We start from the raw sequence: 19229 nt of genomic DNA, 5'->3' as shown, positions 1-19229 counted from the left end.
CACTTATTGCAAAGAGTAGGGGGTCCCCCAGTGTCCTGGCAAAATTCCCAACCTGGCTCTCTCCATCTGTCTTCCTAATCATCCCCCTGTGTAATTTGGTCAATGAATCCTCCCTCTCCACCTCAAGCTGATGTGTGGTGAGCGTTCTGGCGCAAAATGGCTGCCGTACATCACCCAGGTGGGTGCTACACATTGGTGGTGGTTGAAGTGAGTTCCCCCCTTCAGTGTGAAGTGCTTTGAGTGTCAAGATAAAGTGCTACATAAATATAATGATTATTATTATTGCTAAGATGTGACATAATCTCAATGTTGAACCTATGTGTTTGTGCAAAAATAGATTCTTGATAGATGAAAACTGCTTATTTCATTGTCAAACATGCTGAGTAAATATATTTTGTCCTAGAAGTGAAACTGTTGAATTATCTTCCAAACCAATAAATATCAATGCGTTGGTGCTCTTCCATGATTTATTTAAGCTGAGGCGATGACACCCCTGAGGTGAAGACAGAAGATCAGTGAATAACAGTATTAGAGTAGCCACCCTAAATCTTAGTAAACCACATTAAATGTAAATCTAGTTATCCATTTGCAGGTTTTTCCATCCAGCCCACAGTCATCTCCTCTGGTTATCCAAAGCTTTTACTGGCAACGAGGTAAGAGAATCACACCATCGACACACGCCTGACGCATGGCCAGCGTACCATCTGGTCTAGTTGCAGCAGTGCAGGCAAATTCAGTTGCATCATTGTGCGATAAATACAGTTTGTCTGTGTTGACATATTTGAATGCAATGTTATTTGTCGTCATCATGACCATTTCCATGGTGCAGGGTTCTGCAAAAGACAAGTAATAAAGACACTGTTAAGGGAAGGTCTGACTGTAAAACACACGGTGAGGGAAGAGTAAACAGTATTGGCATAAGTCAGCAAACTGGAATATGGATCTGTTCATTTATTTAGGGTTTTCACTCCTGCAAAGGCAAAATGTGTCAACATACTGGGTTTTTTTTATAGAGCATTATGCACTTTATTTTATTTTTTTGGCAGACATAATATGAAGTATAACTAGAAGGCCCTCTGTTGTTCAGTTTCAGCCACTGTGATGTGGGAACTATAACATTATTGAGAGTTATGAAATTCCACTAAATCATAACAGTTGTTTTTGCAATTTAAACATGAGAAGAGTTTCTTTTAAAGTGAGAGTGTGGATTTAAAACAGTCAACTTATCACAGGCAACCATTGCAAAACTTGTGGGTGATAAAAATCAAGGTGAACTTCGATACTTGGAAATCACCACACAAATATATTTACAGTGTAAATAGAAAAATACATAAAAATAGATACTGAGACATTTAGATTCTCCAGTCCATTGGCCATTCATACAGGATTTGTAAGTCAGACCACTGATGGTATAGAATCTCTTACAAGCGTATTCGACCCTCTCACCGTGGTTGTATTGTTTTTTCAGAGAGCCGAGAATGTCTCCATTTTCAAGGTGTGGTGGTGCGCCACAATTTATCGGCTCTAAACAGACAGAACAAAGAGAAAAAGAAGGTGATTTTTAAAGGGTTGATGCCGTCTCTGGGGTTCTCAAAGCTTGCTGCAAAAACATCATTCACAAACAAAAACTGTATAATTCACAATGTCATTTCCCAATGTGAATTTCCAAACACAGCTGTTTTGGACACTTATGGACCGGAACCTGTTTTACACTGGAAGTATATGTCTGGTCTCCTTTTGAGTAAATGTTAGCCTTATTTCTGGACTCTTTAGAAACATGGTCATGGGGAATTCTGTAAGATTTATACATGCTAACTGTTGACTACTAAACTTGTTCTGAATAAACACGGCGTTTATCTTCAGTGAAACCGACTTTATTCACTCCATTTCTTCACGATACCAAGCGACCAGCAACTTGCTCTCCGCATCAGCACCACCACAACTGCGCATGACAAGAGACTCCCGCCTAGAAGGGGCAATACACTGCACATGCATAACCTGACCAGAAGGGGAGCTGTCCTCCATTACATTAACTAAATAGGGATGCATAGAGATAACAACATGTTAACAATGTCATTCTCTTTTTTTAAAGAAATAAACAGAAAACAAAAAAATGAAATTCACAGCGTGAATTATGGAACATACATTTCCAGAGAAATCAACATGTCATGGAAGCGTTTGAGAACAAAATCAATTGTCCATCCAACACCCTTTTAACCCAGGTCCCATTGTCCTTCACAGAGTGCCTTTAAGAGCACAAGAGCCGATGCTCCTTTCTTTGTGAGACAGTCAGCGAGTTGAGTTTTCGTGTCTGACCAACGCACCTCCTTGATCTTCTTGCTTTGTATGAGTTCTTTAATGCTACTGATTTCCAGCCTAAGTCTTTTCTCTGTGACTTGCTTTGTAGACTTGAGAGCATCATACAGAGAGTGGTTATCAGTCACACAGAGCACGGAGGGAGCATTCAGTTCAGCATTGCCAGTAGTTAGTTCAGAAAATAGTGTGGCCAGAAACATTGCATTGTCTACTCCATCTGACATAGCAAGAGTTTCCCCTGCGAGTGTACTGCGGACCACACGTCTGATTTTCTTAGAGTGCCAGCTGAGTGGGGAAAACTTCCCTCTTTCTCCCATAAGTGTTATCAAAGTACCTCCCTGTGTACCTCCATCAGGGAGGTTCCCAAGCGAAGCATCACTGAATACTATCAAGTTCAAAGCATCAGTGTTTCCCAGATGTTGGAATCTGAGTGTTACCTTTTCAGATTTAAGCTTACGGATAACCTTATTAGCCTCATGAATAGATTGTACTGTTGCCCCTTTTATATCAGAAGCCAAACAACATGAGTCAAACATAACATCAGGTCTTGTTTGTTTAGCAACCCATAGGATTTGTCCTATTTTTGACCGTAGCTGCTCTCTTTCAGTGTCATTAAGGGGCTCACTTCTCTGTGTGGCCCGACCTGCTTGAATGGGTATAGGCTGCAGATTGTCAATGTAACTTTGTTGGTGTACCTGTACCTCACCGTTTACCGTTACAAAATCCATTCCTACATAAGAAAACTTTTCATGCTCCTCACGACCAACCTTAAACACAGATTTCAGTTGCGGGATTACGTTTGATGAAAAGTTTGATGTGCCTGCCCAGAGAAAATCATCTACATGACATGCAAGCACCCCAGTGACCTTACATTGCTCATCCAACCAATAAAATATTGCTGGATCCACCTGAGACACTCTACCACCAGTAGTCTGCATGATTTCCTTCACTTTGTTGTACCAATATAGTGATGCGTCTGCAAGTCCATAAACACATTTCTTAAGTTTCCATACAACATGTTCACAGCCTGCTTCTGTAGGGGGGCGGATATAAATGTCCCTGGATAGCTCCATACCCTGTAAAAATGCCGATTTGATGTCCATAGAATGCACTTCCCACTGGTTTTGACATATCACTGATAACATAAGTCTAAGTGAATCAGTCGCACATGTAGGGGAATCCTTTTGTAGCTCTTGAATATTTATCTCTTCAAAACCTCTGGCAACCAGTCGTGCTTTAGACACAATACCCTTAGGTGTTTCTTTAAGACTACAAACCCATCTAGTAGAGATACATTTCTGACCTGCATCTTTAGCTACCTCGAAGACATTATTATTGTGCCAGTTCTTTATTTCTTCCTGTTTAGCTGCATCAAATGAGATGTCTTTCGTTATAAGTACATCAGCTTCTCTGTCTGTTTCTATGTGGAGATTATCAACTTCTGAGATATCAACTGATACCTTTTGCCCATCACTTCCATTATTCTCTAGATGTTGCATGTTATACCATGTTTTATATTTCCCTGTAGCTTTGCCTGCTCTCCCCAAGACTCTTGCTCTAAGTAGAGTATTGTCACCTCTGTTCATATATGTTACAGTCTGTCCTGTTTTTAAACTTATACCTGCAGAGGGGACAGGATTATCATGTGCATTAGGCTTATGGGCCATTTCAGTTTGTGCAACATTACTTTCAGGTAACTCATTCTCTCTATTTTGTTCACTGGCTAAATCATCAGCTACATTGTTTATACCTTGTTCATCATTTCCTGTTTCTGTGTCTTGTTCATCATTTACTGTTTCAGCATCATTTTCATTTTGTACCATTTGTTCTTCGTTAACCCTTGTGTTCACCTTGGAAAGTCTAGAGTGATGTACTCGCACTAAGATTCCACCATGCCTTACAAAAACAACAGCTCCATCCTGACCAATAACAATTCCTGGTCCTTTCCACTCATTACATTCAGCTCGTTTGTAATACACCTTGTCACCCATGTCATATTTTTCATCTGTAGCTCTGAGCTGTTTACGTAGTGCTCGTCTTATCCTTTCTGAGCACTCTGCTTCAGTGAATGCTTTTCTAGCAGCATGTAGGGCCGAAATGTGCTCTCCTACTCTAGCACTCATAGTAGTACCCTCTAGTGCGGGTGGTTTATCAACCAGTACAGAAGGAAGGTTAGGATTCAAACCATACACAAGTTGACGTGGACTGTAGCCGTGCACATTATGCATACTGTTCTTAGCCATAAGAGCCCAGTCCAGGGCCGTTTCCCAGTCACAGCCACTTTCTCGCCTGACCTTCAGAATGATGTCGGTGGGGGTCTGATTATGCCTCTCCAGTAGTCCGTTGCTCCAGGGACTGTATCCCGCTGTTGTTTTCGTCTCAATGTTAAAGTTCTCAGCCATATCACGGAACTCTGCATTATTGAATTCTCTTCCGTTATCGCTGTAGAGCCTCTGGGGGGCGCTGTGGATTCCTATCCATGTATGAAGAAATGACTTGACGATCTCTGAGATCTTCTTGGTTTTTACAATGCTTCCTGCGCTGAACCTTGTGAATTGATCAATGATGTGGAGGTACCATACCCCTGGTTCCAACTCATGCAAATCTACTGCCACCGTTTCATTAAACGTTGAAGCAAGAGGCAAGCCCACAGCAGGCTTTGGCTTCGTCTTGCTGTATCTCTGGCAAATGTCACAGTCCTGTACTATGTGCTGCAAAATCGTGTCACACTCTGTGTCTTTATTTCCAGAGCTATGGATGAGCCGCTGTAGCCTCTCGGCGGAGGCGTGACCGAACTGTTTATGCAATTTCAGAAGAACTTTGTGTTTCTCATTTGCGGTCATATTTTCTGTGACTGTGAGGACCTCATCTTCATTCAGGCTGTTCTCTGGAGCCGTCAGTGCTTCAGTTTCTATTGGCTTTGTTTCTGTGCTCTTGTCTCTGATATCTATACAATAGTGTCCCGAGCTGGTTAATTCAAGAGGGATATTTTGATTAAACATCACAGCACTATCATTCTCCATATCCAAAATGGTCCCTGCCCTTTTCAGTGAAGTCTTACTCAGAAGCAGTGGGATATCAGCTTTAACTACTTCAGTTTCCACTTGACATTTTGTCTGTCCTATTTTTGCAGGCAGTTTCAGTATTTTGGAGGAATGTACTATATTCCCATCTCCAAAGCGAAATGGTCTGCTGCTTGGAATTCCACTTTGCGCTATCTGGTTCACTTGGCTTTGACTGAGGTCTGCGACAAAATTTTCCAACCACTTTTCTCCGCATATTGTGCGGGTACATGCAGTATCAATGATAGCTGTCCCTAACGACTCAGTCAGAAAGATCTCTGATGCTGATTCAGACAGCGAGGCTTTGGTAAACAATGTGTCCTCTACTTTTGCTGGCTCTTCAGTTAGCTTTACTTGCTCGCTATTCTTGTGAGGACAGTCCTTGGCCCAATGGAACGTGCTCTGACATACAGCACATTTTGATCGCCTACCGAACCTATCCAGTGGGTTAGTACCTTGTAACGGTGGCTTTTGTTGTCCAACCTGTGTTGTCTGTGACTCTTGTCCAGCTTGCTGCACAACGTTACTTGTTCGTTTAAATCTTCCTCGCGAGCGCTGCTCTGTGTAGAACACTTCATCTTTTACTTGTATGCCATTAGTTGCGTCGACTTGTATTTTCCCTCCAAAAATCCTCTTGAGCGCGGACTTCATTGCCGCAAACGTTAGATCCGTACATGCTGTCAGCGCCATTTGCCTATTTTTCTCGTCTAGACAAGCCGTATCCAAAAGTTTAAAAGCTAATACGGCATCGGGAAGAGTCATATCATACTTTTTCATTCTATTGTATCGCTGCTCAAAGTCAATCACATAGTCCGCCATGGACACAGAATTGTCCTTCTTGATACAGTCAAAATACGAATAAGCATCGTAAGCGCGGTCCCTCTCTTCTTTGAGAAACATTCCATCTAGTTTTGCAATTAAAACGTCCATACCCCCATCTGTATTCAAGTCTGCAGCGGGTATTTCCATGGCGATATCCCTTGCCCTTCCTTCAAGCCCCAGGACGACAGCAAGGGCCTGTTTCTTCTTATCCAGCTCAGTAACTAGCTTCCACATAGCAACTTCATTTTTCCAACTCTCGTACGGTCGGGACTCATCGAACTTCGGTGGAACTTTGTAGCTACTAGCAGAAGCCATTTTCTGCTAACCATCCTCTGCTACCAATGTTGACTACTAAACTTGTTCTGAATAAACACGACGTTTATCTTCAGTGAAACCGACTTTATTCACTCCATTTCTTCACGATACCAAGTGACCAGCAACTTGCTCTCCGCATCAGCACCACCACACCTGCGCATGACAAGAGACTCCCGCCTAGAAGGGGCAATACACTGCACATGCATAACCTGACCAGAAGGGGAGCTGTCCTCCATTACATTAACTAAATAGGGATGCATAGAGATAACAACATGTTAACACTAACATGCTAAAGGATGAAAATATGAAAAAAGGAAACATCACATGCTTATCAATGGCTTTGTGGAAGAAGCTGCCTGGTAAACCTCACCTTTTTCTCTCAAAAATACTGTAGTTTGTGTCTTAAAGACTTTGACATTTTTGACCAAACAAGGTAAACTACTACACCAACCTGCACCAAACCAATTGATTCACCTCCACTGAGATGGTAAAAAAAAGTCTTCTTCCCATCCTGTGATAAAGAAACATCGATATTCACCCAGAGGGTGAAAACAAGAAGAGCAAAATACAATTGCATGTTAGTGAGCAGGTGTATGGCAACAACAGTCTGACTGTGGCTCATTCCTTTAATATGAGGTGTTCACCATGCAGACTTAGTGTGTTTGTTTGCCCCATGCCCTGGGCCGAAGACCGCACTCAAGGTAAAAATGTGCTGCTCAGTAGGATTTCTCAAAAGTTGCAAAACATGACTCATTACAGCATTTCATCATCTGCTTTTCCTGGCAATCTATATTAGTGGTTATGTTTCACTTATGGTATCTATCATAAATGTAAATGAGTTCTAAATACAACTAAAGATATCTGCTACCTGTCTCATCTGACTTATTCAGGAAAGGTTGTTGGGGTTTTCATATTTCCTAGGTAGAGCTTTTGTGTATAAAAGCCCTACTTTTTTATCTATGTGCATCTATGTGTTGTCATCTCGTTATTAACAATTTAGTGTACATTTGGATATAAATTACAGAAGAAGACAGCACATTCATAATTGCTTAAGAAGTAAAATAGAAAAGGAAAGTTATTTAACAATATTCTTGACTAGATTGTTTAAATATTTTGTGATATTAAATATATTTGCTATAATTTTACCGTACCAAGAGAGGCAAGATTGACATGGCTTGGACATGTGTGGAGGAGAGATTCTGGGTATTTTGGGAGAAGGATGCTGAATATGGAGCTGCCAGGGAAGAGGAAAAGAGGAAGGCCAAAGAGGAGGTTTATGGATGTGGTGAGAGAGGACATGCAAGTGGCTGGTGTGACCGGGAGGGGGGGGGGGGGCAGGATGGAAACGGATGATCCGCTGTGGCGACCCCTAACGGTCGCAGCCGAAAGTAGGAGTAGTGGCTACGATGTTATCAGTAACGGCTGGTGACTCAAAAAATTGGGGAGGATCGGAGCAAAACCAACCCACGGCATCACGTTATTTTACACTAGCTGCTACTTATCTCTACTTTTTGTGTTCAACGAAAAATTAAGCAGTATAACAATGATTTACAACATCAACAGTCTTGATCCTCACCTTTGCTGTGTAATCTTTTTTTTTTAATCCTTTGCCGCGTAATCCAAAATGTGAAATGGCTGTGAAAACTCGTCACTGCCAGCTGTTTCCTGCTTCCGCCTTCATGAGAGTCAGCATCGTGAGATCGATAACTGCTGTTTATTCTCGTACCATCTCTTCTCTATGTTCTTTTTTTTTTTACCCCCCCTCCCTTTTTTTTTTTTTTTCTCCTCAATTATAGTTGGCCAATTACCCCACTCTACCGAGCCATCCCGGTTGCTGCTCCACCCCCTCTGCCGATCTGGGAAGGGCTGCAGACTACCACATGCCTCCTCCGATACACGTGGGGTCGCCAGCCGCTTCTTTTCACCTGACAGTGAGGAGTTTCGCCAGGGGGAAGTAGCACTTGTGAGGACCACTCTATTCTCCCCATATCCCCCTCCCCCCCGAACAGGCGCTCCGACCAATCAGAGGAGGCGCTCGTGCAGTGATCAGGACACACCCACATCCAGCTTCCTACCCGCAGAATCGGCCAATTGTGTCTGTAGGGATGCCTGAGCAAGCCTGAGGTAACATGGGGATTCGAACCGGCGATCCCTGTGTTGGTAGGCAACGGACTAGACCGTTTTCCAAGCTGTTCATAATTGGTGACCTCGTCGTGGACGGGTGGTTATTGGTTATGCTGGTCCTTCACTCTATTCTGCCCTGACTTCTTCATTTGTTCTACTGATTTAGCTATTTTCTGTGCTTAGTTCACTTATCACTAGATTCTCGAGTTTTCTTTCTCAAACGACTCTTGTGTTTAGTAGGCAGACTCTCGTTCCTAGTATGTTACTCGCTTTGAATTTTGCCTAGCTTAGCAGTTAGCTCTGTTACGTTTGCGACAGATGCAACAGAGTTTTTTTTATGTCTAAAGTTATTAAGCATGTGTTGAATCTTATTCTCCAACATATCAAGCAGCCGGTCATTTTCAGCATTAGAGTGGTAGCCATAAATATGAACAATTATAAAAGTAAAGTGGTCAGTGTCGATAACTTGAAACATGAAATGACCTGCTCTGTCACAAACAGAAAGAAGGATAGAACCAGAGAATGTGTGTTTTAGAGTAGCAACCCCTGCAGAGTATTCAGAACCGCTTGCCAACCATAGATCGTTGCCCCATTGAGATCTCCAAAATCTAGCGTCACTGGTAATCGAGTGAGACTCTTGAATGAAACAAAAATCTGTTTTTGCTGCTTAGCAAACAAAAAAAACAGCTTTACGTTTTATAATATTCCATAACCCCCTGGCATTGAGAGTAATAATAGATAATAAGGACATATTAACAACAAAAGGGATCAAAATAGGAAGTAAGGATAGAATATAATTTGCTAGGAAATTTAACCCGACTGTCAAGAGCCGCACCATCTTAAGTCCTAAAAAAAAGTATCTAAAGTGGAACACTAGAAAAATTATGAAGCAACAATGCTATCTGTTGAAACCAAATAGCCTACTAGAAGGCTACAACAGTTATTGGACATTCAGTGGAAAAGTAGTGTGCAAGAAGACCCATTAAATCTGAACGAAAAGAGTCTAGTTACTGTTATTTAGAAAATCGGAATTAACGTTATTAGGCTGTATCAAAACAACAATATCAGGTTTTGACCCTACATAGTCTTGGATAACTATCAAACCTCAAACTCAAGTGGCAGGAAACAGTTCAGTACCATTAGCAAAGGCGACCACCAACGAAATATGCCGTCTTCCCTTGTTCGCGAGCCTTAGCCAACAAAGGCCAGAGCTGCATCCTTTTCTCTCTGACGGACTGGGACAAGTCCTCAGCAAAGCGCAGGTTGTTCTCTCGAAGGAAGGGGGATTTTTTTGCCGCTTTCCGAACTGCATCCCGGGAAACACATGAGGTGAACTGGAGAATAATCCCTTGAGGTCTGGAATCTCCTTTTCTCGGTTGTCTGAGTCGATGCACTGTATCAACTACATCATAAAACTTGGCCTTGTGCTCAGGTAGGATAGACTTACAGATCTGTATCACCTCTCTGCAGATGTTCTGGTCCTTAGATTCTGCTACACTGTAGAGTCGCAGGTTCCACCGTCGGTAGTAGCTCTCGAGATCAGCTAAACATTCCATCAGGCTTGCTTTCTTCTCTGCCATGCAGACTCGATCCTCGACGTTTATCATTTTCCCTTTCACATCTCGAATCTCAGCACAGGCAAAGTCAACAGTTTTTTTTAGACCTTCGATGTTCATTGTGTTGTCAGAGATTAATCTCTGCACATGCTTTTCCAGAGCATCAATTCTGGTGTTAAACATCACTGAGATTTTCTGCTCAATGTCTGTACTACTATCTACATCTGGACCTCGTGGGGTCTTGCTTTTCTTAGCAGCCGGGGGTTTGGATGGTATCATAGGCAAGGGAGGAAAATCTTCATCCACAATAGCTAATGTTACAGGTCGAACTTCCATGCAGTAGTCGTGTTCCGAAGTCACGAAGGGACTTCTTCACTGACTTGGCCATGCTGTTTCCCATGGCTAACAAACTCAACTAACTTAGCTTTTACCTCGGATAAGTTTAACGGTTTAAAACGACTAGAGTAACGATGAAGGTGACTAGCACATCAACATAAACCATAAAAAAACAGCTCTTGTAGCACTGTAATACAATAGTCTATTAGAAGGTTGTGTGTTCCGCTTGTTTTAGAAAATATTAGTGATCAGCTCTCGAAAACGCATGCGCTCATGTTGCCGTCTTGGACGGCCAAATTCAGGGGGGCAAGTCCGGGAACTGCCGCAGCCGTGACGCGAACCCGGATCTCCCGCACCACAGGCGACAACGTTAACCAGTCGACTAAAGGGTCTGACCCGTTAGCCAAGGGCTGGTGAGTCTATTTATGCATGCGTGTTACAGTACATTTTTAAGCCATGGGGATTTATTCTTTTCAAAAATTTTCCAATGCCCAGAAAAAGCCCAGAAAAATCGTTTTTTTCTGCATGACGGCTCAGCTGTGTACGAGCCATTCTCATAGCTAGAGGCACGATTGGAGTAAAACTACTGCGCATATTCAGTAGGCCCCATGTACCCGGAAGCCAGTAACGTTTTTGGCATATGCGCCAGGCGAGCAATTTTCATAGGAATGAACTGGCACCACTTTTAGATCCGGTATCCAGTTCTACTATAATACAGCCATGGTACATACCCATATGTGAATGAACAGTTGATGATAGAGAGCAGGCTGGGACCCAAGCCAGGAGGATGGATTTTTTTTAAATTGTCAGAACTATATCACAGGGACTGGAGGAGGGATGCATAAGGGCTACAGTAGTAACAAGGGACTGTACAGAAATGGAAGCAAATTCCGATATTAAAATCGAACGGCTGGGAGGGGTGGGGCTAAAATTGTACCTTAGACCAGGGGTGTCAAACTCCAGGCCTCGAGGGCCACAGTGTCTGCAGGTATTTGTTGCAACCATGCACTACACCACCTGATTAAACTAGTTCCTTTCCCTCCTTGATCCAGGAGGTGAACTAATTAGTTAAATCAGGTGGTGTAGTGCACGGTTGCAACAAATACCTGCAGACACTGCGGCCCTCAAGGCCTGGAGTTAGACACCCCTGCTTTAGACCATTGATATTGTCAACAAAGAAAGACAAGAAATTTTCAGTCATTAGCAGAACAGGCAGAAATGGTAGGAAGAGAGGGATACACAAGCTGATTGATAGTACTAAACAGAAACCTAGGGTTATGTTTATTACCCTCAATCAAGTCAGAGAAGTAAGCAGCTCTCGAATCTTTAATAGTTTGATTCAATTTTGATATTTCCTTCACATGAAGTTGTAGAACTTAAAGATTTTTTTCCATCTGTGTTCGGCCTTTTTATATTCCCTTCTTTTTTGACGGATGTTTTCATTGATCCGAGGGGTTGTGTTAATAACTGGGACAGCCCTGGAAGTATATGGAGCCGAAAAATCACGCGCAGATGTACACAAATTAAACCCACTACCTTGGTCATTAATGTTGACGAAGTGAGGAGGGCAGCTGGCCAGATTGGAAAAGTAACTAGAAAATATGGCTGCTGACTGCTTATTAAAGACGCGAGAGTTAATTATATGTTTATGGGGTATTGTAGTAGGTGGTAAAGAAGCGTCAAAGGTAATGCATTTATGGTCAGAGACGAAATCAATATCAGTCTTATTCAGGGAATTAAGAGACATGTTCAGAGTGAAAACTAAATCAAGGGTGTGGCCACGGTTATGTGTGGGGCCAGTGACATGCTGCACAAGGTAAAAGATTTAGAAATGTTTAAAAAAAATCCATGAAAAATGAGTTTAAAGGATTATCTATATATATGGATGTTAAAATCACCAACTATAATGGCCCTATCAAATTTAAGAACGAGAGACGATAATACCTGAGAATTCATTGAGAAAACCTGTAGATGAATTGGGCGGGTCGATAAATGATTGTACAACAAATTGGGTTGTTACAAACAATTTTAAAAGTTAAGATTTCAAAATTAGTAAAAGAACCAAAAATAAAAGGAATACAAGTGTGATGGTTCTTAAGTGCAGCTACTTTCTCCCCACCATGACCTGTTAACCTGGGTGCATTCAGAAAATTATAGCTGGGTGGGCAGAGAGCTCCACTAGAATGGCGCACTCCCCAGGTTTAAGCCAGGTCTCAGTAAGTAATAGAAAGTCAAGGTTGAGGGAAAAGGTTGACAGGAGATGGAGCTGGAGGTGCCAGAGTTGAAGATGCTAAGATGTTAATTGGGATTGACGAAGAAGGGCAGGATCCGGAATGAGTATATTAGAGGGACAGCTCAGTTTGGGCGGTTTAGAGACAAAGCAAGAGAGGCAAGATTGAGGTGGCTTGGACATATGTGGAGAGACACTGGGTATATTGGGAGAAGGATGCTGAATATGGAGCTGCCAGGGGAGAGGAGAAGAGGAAGGCCAAAGAGGTTTATGGATGTGGTGAGAAAGGACGTGCAGGTAGCTGGTGTGACAGAGGAAGATGCAGAGGGACAGGAAGAAATGGAAACAGATATGATCCGCTGTGGCGACCCCTAACGGGAGCAGCCGAAAGTAGTAATAGAAGTGTCAGAAGTGGGATGGCGAGACCGTGAGGTCATCAAAAGCGCATGCACCCAGAGGCGTGAGGGCGCTGATATGCTGAAGCGCGGGGACGCACTTCCCAATGGAGGGGGGTAGTGTAACGACCACGAATGACTAGACTCGCTAGCCCTTGGCTAACAGGTCGGACCCTTTAGTAGACTGGTTGGCGCAGTTGCCCATGGTGCGGGCTACCAGGGTTAGCGTCCCGGCTGCGTTGGATTCCGACTGCCCCCTGAATTTGCTACATGCAGTACAAAGAACAGGACACTCGAAGACACACATCTTTAAAGTAACCCTTCAATTAAACATTGTTAGTGTGATGCAATGGTCAAAATTAGTTATTTCAACCGAAATTATAATGAAATAATCTTGCCTACTCCAGATTTAATGTTATTAGCTACAGCTGTGTTTATCCTGCTATGCTAACATCACAGTACCAAGATCAGCCTGCCATGTTTTTAAAGCCACTGGAAACCGAAATCCACAATAGCCTTCTATGTACAGTGCCTTGCAAAGGTAATCAACCCCTTGACAGTCATCACTAATTTCTGGATTGTAAAAGATACTCACACATCTGTTCCTGAACAGTATCATTTTTGTGAACCTGTTACAGGTACCGGCTGGTACCCGTGGAGACAGAATATAATCTCTGTTTTAAACAGATAAAAGTAGAGAGACAGGAGACGTTAGTGTTCACATCAATCAGGCTGTTCTCTGTCTTTATTAAACATTTTTGTTTACCATCTGATCATTTGGTTTCTTTCTTTCTTTTTTTTTATCAAAATAATCTAACAAAAACACAGGTCTCATAACATCTCATGAATTCCATATTCACTTACTAGATTATGAATTCTCCAGTTTCAGACATCTGAATTAGAAATCCTTTGTCATCTATGAAAATGAATCACTAATATACACTCACCGGCCACTTTATTAGGCACACCTGTCCAACTGCTTGTTAACGCAAATTTCTAATCAGCCAATCACATGGCAGCAACTCAATGCATTTAGGCATGTAGACATGGTCAAGACGATCTGCTGCAGTTCAAACCGAGCATCAGAATGGGGAAGAAAGGTGATTTAAGTGACTTTGAACGTGGCATGGTTGTTGGTGCCAGACGGGCTGGTCTGAGTATTTCAGAAACCTGATCTACTGGGATTTTCACGCACAACCATCTCTAGGGTTTACAGAGAATGGTCCGAAAAAGAGAAAATATCCAGTGAGTGGCAGTTCTGTGGGCGAAAATGCCTTGTTGATGCCAGAGGTCAGAGGAGAATGGCCAGACTGGTTCGAGCTGACAGAAAGGCAACAGTAACTCAAATAACCACTCATTACAACCGAGGTATGCAGAAGAGCATCTCTGAACGCACAACACGTCGAACCTTGAGGCAGATGGGCTACAGCAGCAGAAGACCACACCGGGTGCCACGCCTGTCAGCTAAGAACAGGAAACTGAGGCTACAATTCGCACAGGCTCACCAAAATTGGACAATAGAAGATTGGAAAAACGTTGCCTGGTCTGATGAGTCTCGATTTCTGCTGCGACATTCGGATGGTAGGGTCAGAATTTGGCGTCAACAACATGAAAGCATGGATCCATCCTACCTTGTATCAACGGTTCAGGTTGTTGTTGGTGGTGTAATGGTGTGGGGGATATTTTCTTGGCACACTTTGGGCCCCTTAGTACCAATTGAGCATCGTGTCAACGCCACAGCCTACCTGAGTATTGTTGCTGACCATGTCCATCCCTTTATGACCACAGTGTTCCCATCTTCTGATGGCTACTTCCAGCAGGATAACGTGCCATGTCATAAAGCTCGAATCATCTCAGACTGGTTTCTTGAACATGACAATGAGTTCACTGTACTCAAATGGCCTCCACAGTCACCAGATCTCAATCCAATAGAGCACCTTTGGGATGTGGTGGACTGGGAGATTCGCATCATGGATGTGCAGCCGACAAATCTGCAGCAACTGCGTGATGCTATCATGTCAATATGGACCAAACTCTCTGAGGAATGTTTCCAGTACCTTGTTGAATCTATGCCACGAAGGATTAAGGCAGTTCTGAAGGCAAAAGGGGGTCCAACCCGGTACTAGCAAGGTGTACCTAATAAAGTGGCCAGTGAGTGTAAGTGTAACCAATCCATCAAGTTTTGATGTAAATTTGTTGAATTAAATAAACCACCTTCAGTCACTACTTGTGTAGTCTTTGAAGTGATCAACATTAAATAAATGGTAACACTTTAGTATGGGGAACGTAGTCACCATTAAGTAGGTGCTTATTAGCATGCAAATTAGCAACATATTGGCTCTTAATTGGTCATTATTACATACTCATTAATGCCTTATTCTGCATGGCCTTATTATACAACCAGTAAGCCATTAACTATGAGTTTTCCCTCTATAACCTCAGAAGTATTGCTTATTAGTAGTACCATCTCAATATGCTTTGCTTAGTATGGACTTTATAAGGTGGTAGTACCACAAGAAGAGTTATTCTCCCTTACTAACACTTAATGAATATGCTCTGTTCTTACATAACAAAACACAAAACTACAAGTGTTCATAGTTTTAAATTACTCTAAATTAGGTTTTTGTTACTTAGAATATGTTCCCCATACTAAAGTGACATTTTGATCATTACTAATTCACTAGTAATTAAGTTTTTTTATGTTCCCCATACTAAAGTGTTACCAAATAAATATAAACAAACGTTTATAATTATAATGGAACCAGCCTACTGATTTAAAACAAAGTCAAAACAGTAATAGAAGAATTGCAGGTACGTAATCACGGCAAATACTTTAAATTCACATTCTCTGTTCAGACACAGTACCACCACAAGTCACCCTCCTGAACGTGGCTACTGTGAATCAGTCAAGTGTAAATAAAGGTTATTGGACTGAATCTGGTGACATGTAAGCTAATAAACATTCAAACAGCTTTTTTTTTTAACATTTATACATTACGTTTTCCAGGTGTATGTAACATAACTTATTCTCCACTGTTTTCTCAAAAGGTGTTAAGGAGCCATAAAAACAACGAAAGGAAATACGGATGGCACCAACGCCATTTACTCGCCGGCCTACCGTCTTTCCGGCTAGCTTACATCCATATTGGACGGAGGGAAGCATCGGTATGTTCGCTGCATCAGTAAACACGTATTTTTTTCAACTCAATAAGACATCAAATTCGAGATTAATACAGTTAAACATGTTAAATCTAAATTCAGTGCACTGGATGAGGGTAATATACACCAGTGTTTCTCAACTGGGGGTCCGGGGTGTAATTGCAAGGGGTCCGTGAAAATAAAATATCTTTAAAAAAAAGATCCTATGACATTTATAGAAATAGGATTATTTTACTCAAATGTGACTGAGACCTTTATCTACCTAAACTATAAAGGGTGACAGGACTTTTTTCTCTAATTACATCTGTTTCACAAGTGTCATTTATTGTATTTTAATAAGAGATCTCGCTCCCGTTTGCACTGTTAAAAGTTACTGCATAAAAACTCTGTTGTTACATATATCTGAAAGTTACTGAATACATATTCTGTTTTGTTACATATATCTGAAAGTTACTGAATACATATTCTGTTTTGTTACATATATCTGAAAGTTACTGAATACATATTCTGTTTTGTTACATATATCTGAAAGTTACTGCATAAGAATTCTGTTGTGTTAACTATATCTAAGTTACAACTGAAAGCTCTTATTTTTGCCCCAAAGAGTGAATAAATGCTATAATGCAATTTAAAATGCAGTTTCTACTGTTTCTATCAAATTGCAACCCCCCTCCCCCAAGATCAGGTGGAGGGGTCCTCAGGGTAGATCAAAAATACGCAGGGGGGGTCCAGGACCCCAAAAAGGTTGAGAACCACTGATATGCACTACTAACCTGTTTTAAACAGATAAAAGAGGAGAGACAGAAGACGTTAGTGTTCGCATCAATCAGGCTGTTCTCTGTCTCAAGAACGGAGGCCTGGCTGGCCCAACTTTACCAACTAGCGCTCCCGTTTACGAATCCGGTGCACACAAACAAAAAAACACATCACTCATTTTTAAACACAAAATTTGACCACACATTTGTGTGTGGTCACAAACCTGTAAGCTCTTAACAGCATGTTCCCAAAGCCAAAATAAGTTATGTTTCGCCGACTTCGCTGACTAATAGATTAAAAACTAAAATATAGTGCTTGTATAAGTAGGCAACACCTTGTGCTCTGAAAGCTTCCAAGTTTACACAAATGATCCCTAAAACAAGCTCAGGTAACCACAATTGGACATAATTATTGTGCACATGTAAGATATTAACGTAACGGTCTTGTTTATGGGTATAAAAAGCACTCTGTGTAAAGTTCAGTAGCTGGGTATGAACTCCCATCAGAAAATGAAGATAAAGGAGCACAATACTGAAGTAAGAGACAAAGTGATTAAAACGCAGAAGGCGGGAAAGGGATTGTAGAGCCTGATAATGTAATAAATTCCCAATAATGTAATAACCCCGGTAACGTAATAAGAATCTGCTCGAGTCCATTGAAAATGCAATAAAACCTGATAATGTAATAACTTCCTGATAATGTAGTAAAGTGCATATCAGTGATACAGTGGTTGGGAAAAACGGATAAACAGGTCAAAAGTTAATAAACATTCCTGCACGTCCAACTTTGACCTGTTGGTGGCGCTAGAGCTCTGGAGCTAGAGTTGCCAACACAGTATCGCCGCTTGAACCCATTAATAGGTGGTCTGCTGTTAAATTATTACAATATTGGGGGAATTATTACATTATCAGGACCTGCAAAACGAAGGCTAACCTGATCATGTAATAACCTCCTGTTAATGCAATACCTTATTACATTATCGGTAAAAGGTTTATTACATTATCGGGAAGTGCACTTTATTACATTATCAGGAAGTTATTACATTATCAGGTTTTATCGCATTTTCAATGGCCTCAAGTGCATTTTTTATTACATTATCAGGGTTATTACATTATCAGGGATTTATTACATTATCAGGTTCTACACACGCTCAATGTTACGTAGACACACACAGACAACACAGTGACAAATGGACAAATATACACAAAAACACAGACTGACCAAGCCTCCCCTGCTGTTCGTGTGATTGTGTGTAACCTGCTGTTACACACACACACACACACACACACATGCGCATTGCATCCAAGCCTCTTCTTTGAGGATTCAGTGACACAATTTTTTTTTTTTCTTGTCAAGACATTAAGCGGTGCTTAAGAGCACGTAGTTTGTCATCTGTCTGGTTGTGGATATGACAAATAACGTTTACAATAAACTACGTGGGTACCCGTTGAGGCTCCGTTTGAATTTAAACGACGTCACAAATCGCATCTGATGAAGTTACTCACTGCTCGAGTAGTTTTTAACGTGGTACTATTTTTTTTTACTCTTACTCAAGTAGTTATTTTTAGAAGTACTCTTACTTGAGTAAATGTAATTATGCTTTGGCTTGAGTACCATTTTTGTGTACTCTACCCACCGCTGGTAAGAGGGAACCCCCCCCCCCCCTTGCTGCTGATGCCACTGCTCCGTCAGCCCTCGGAGCGCACGATGACGGGTGTCGTGAGTAGCGCCTCTGGAGAAGGGGGAACCCACGGGGGCCTGGTCTGGATCGAGGTCCAGACTAGAAAGAGGTTGCTTCCATGCACGCCGACCGCGCTGTTTCTCGGGTGAAAAGCTTTGCACCTCGGGCCCCGTGCGGAGGGAGATTTCAGTCGAAACGTGATCTGCCATTCCTACACAAGTCTTGAGAAATGCTCTAAACAGCAAACTGAGCAATTCTTGAACTAGGTTGTCTAATAGTTATGAACATTCATTTTCACTCAAGACTTTTGTGGCTGTTAATGGGACTTTCAACTTTGATGTCGTATTTCATATTTTTTATTTTTGATATTCAAAGCCAAAATTCCTCACGCCTGCGTGAGTTCCCTCCGGGTGCTGCGGTTTCCTCCCACAATCCAAAGACATGTAGGTCAGGTGAATCGGCCGTACTAAATGTGTG

The 19229-nt window shown here is 41.8% G+C and overlaps 1 protein-coding gene across 1 annotated transcript; it reads right to left on the bottom strand.

The window, feature by feature from the left end:
• Positions 1-463: 463 nt before the first annotated feature.
• On the bottom strand, positions 464-7098 carry LOC130110449 (complement factor H-related protein 2-like). The gene is made up of 3 exons (XM_056277557.1): positions 6990-7098; positions 1345-1524; positions 464-833 (listed from the first exon to the last, which is right to left on the bottom strand). Exons 1-3 carry the CDS (start codon positions 7090-7092, stop codon positions 640-642), a joined length of 477 nt encoding a protein of 158 aa, XP_056133532.1. The 5' UTR covers positions 7093-7098; the 3' UTR covers positions 464-639.
• Between the last annotated feature and the right edge of the window lie 12131 nt (positions 7099-19229).

The sequence above is a fragment of the Lampris incognitus genome, chromosome 3 (assembly GCF_029633865.1).
Source record: "Lampris incognitus isolate fLamInc1 chromosome 3, fLamInc1.hap2, whole genome shotgun sequence".
Lineage (NCBI taxonomy): Eukaryota > Metazoa > Chordata > Actinopteri > Lampriformes > Lampridae > Lampris > Lampris incognitus.
The sequence above is the reverse complement of the archived record's forward strand: the minus strand, read 5'-3'. Positions and strand labels throughout refer to the sequence as shown.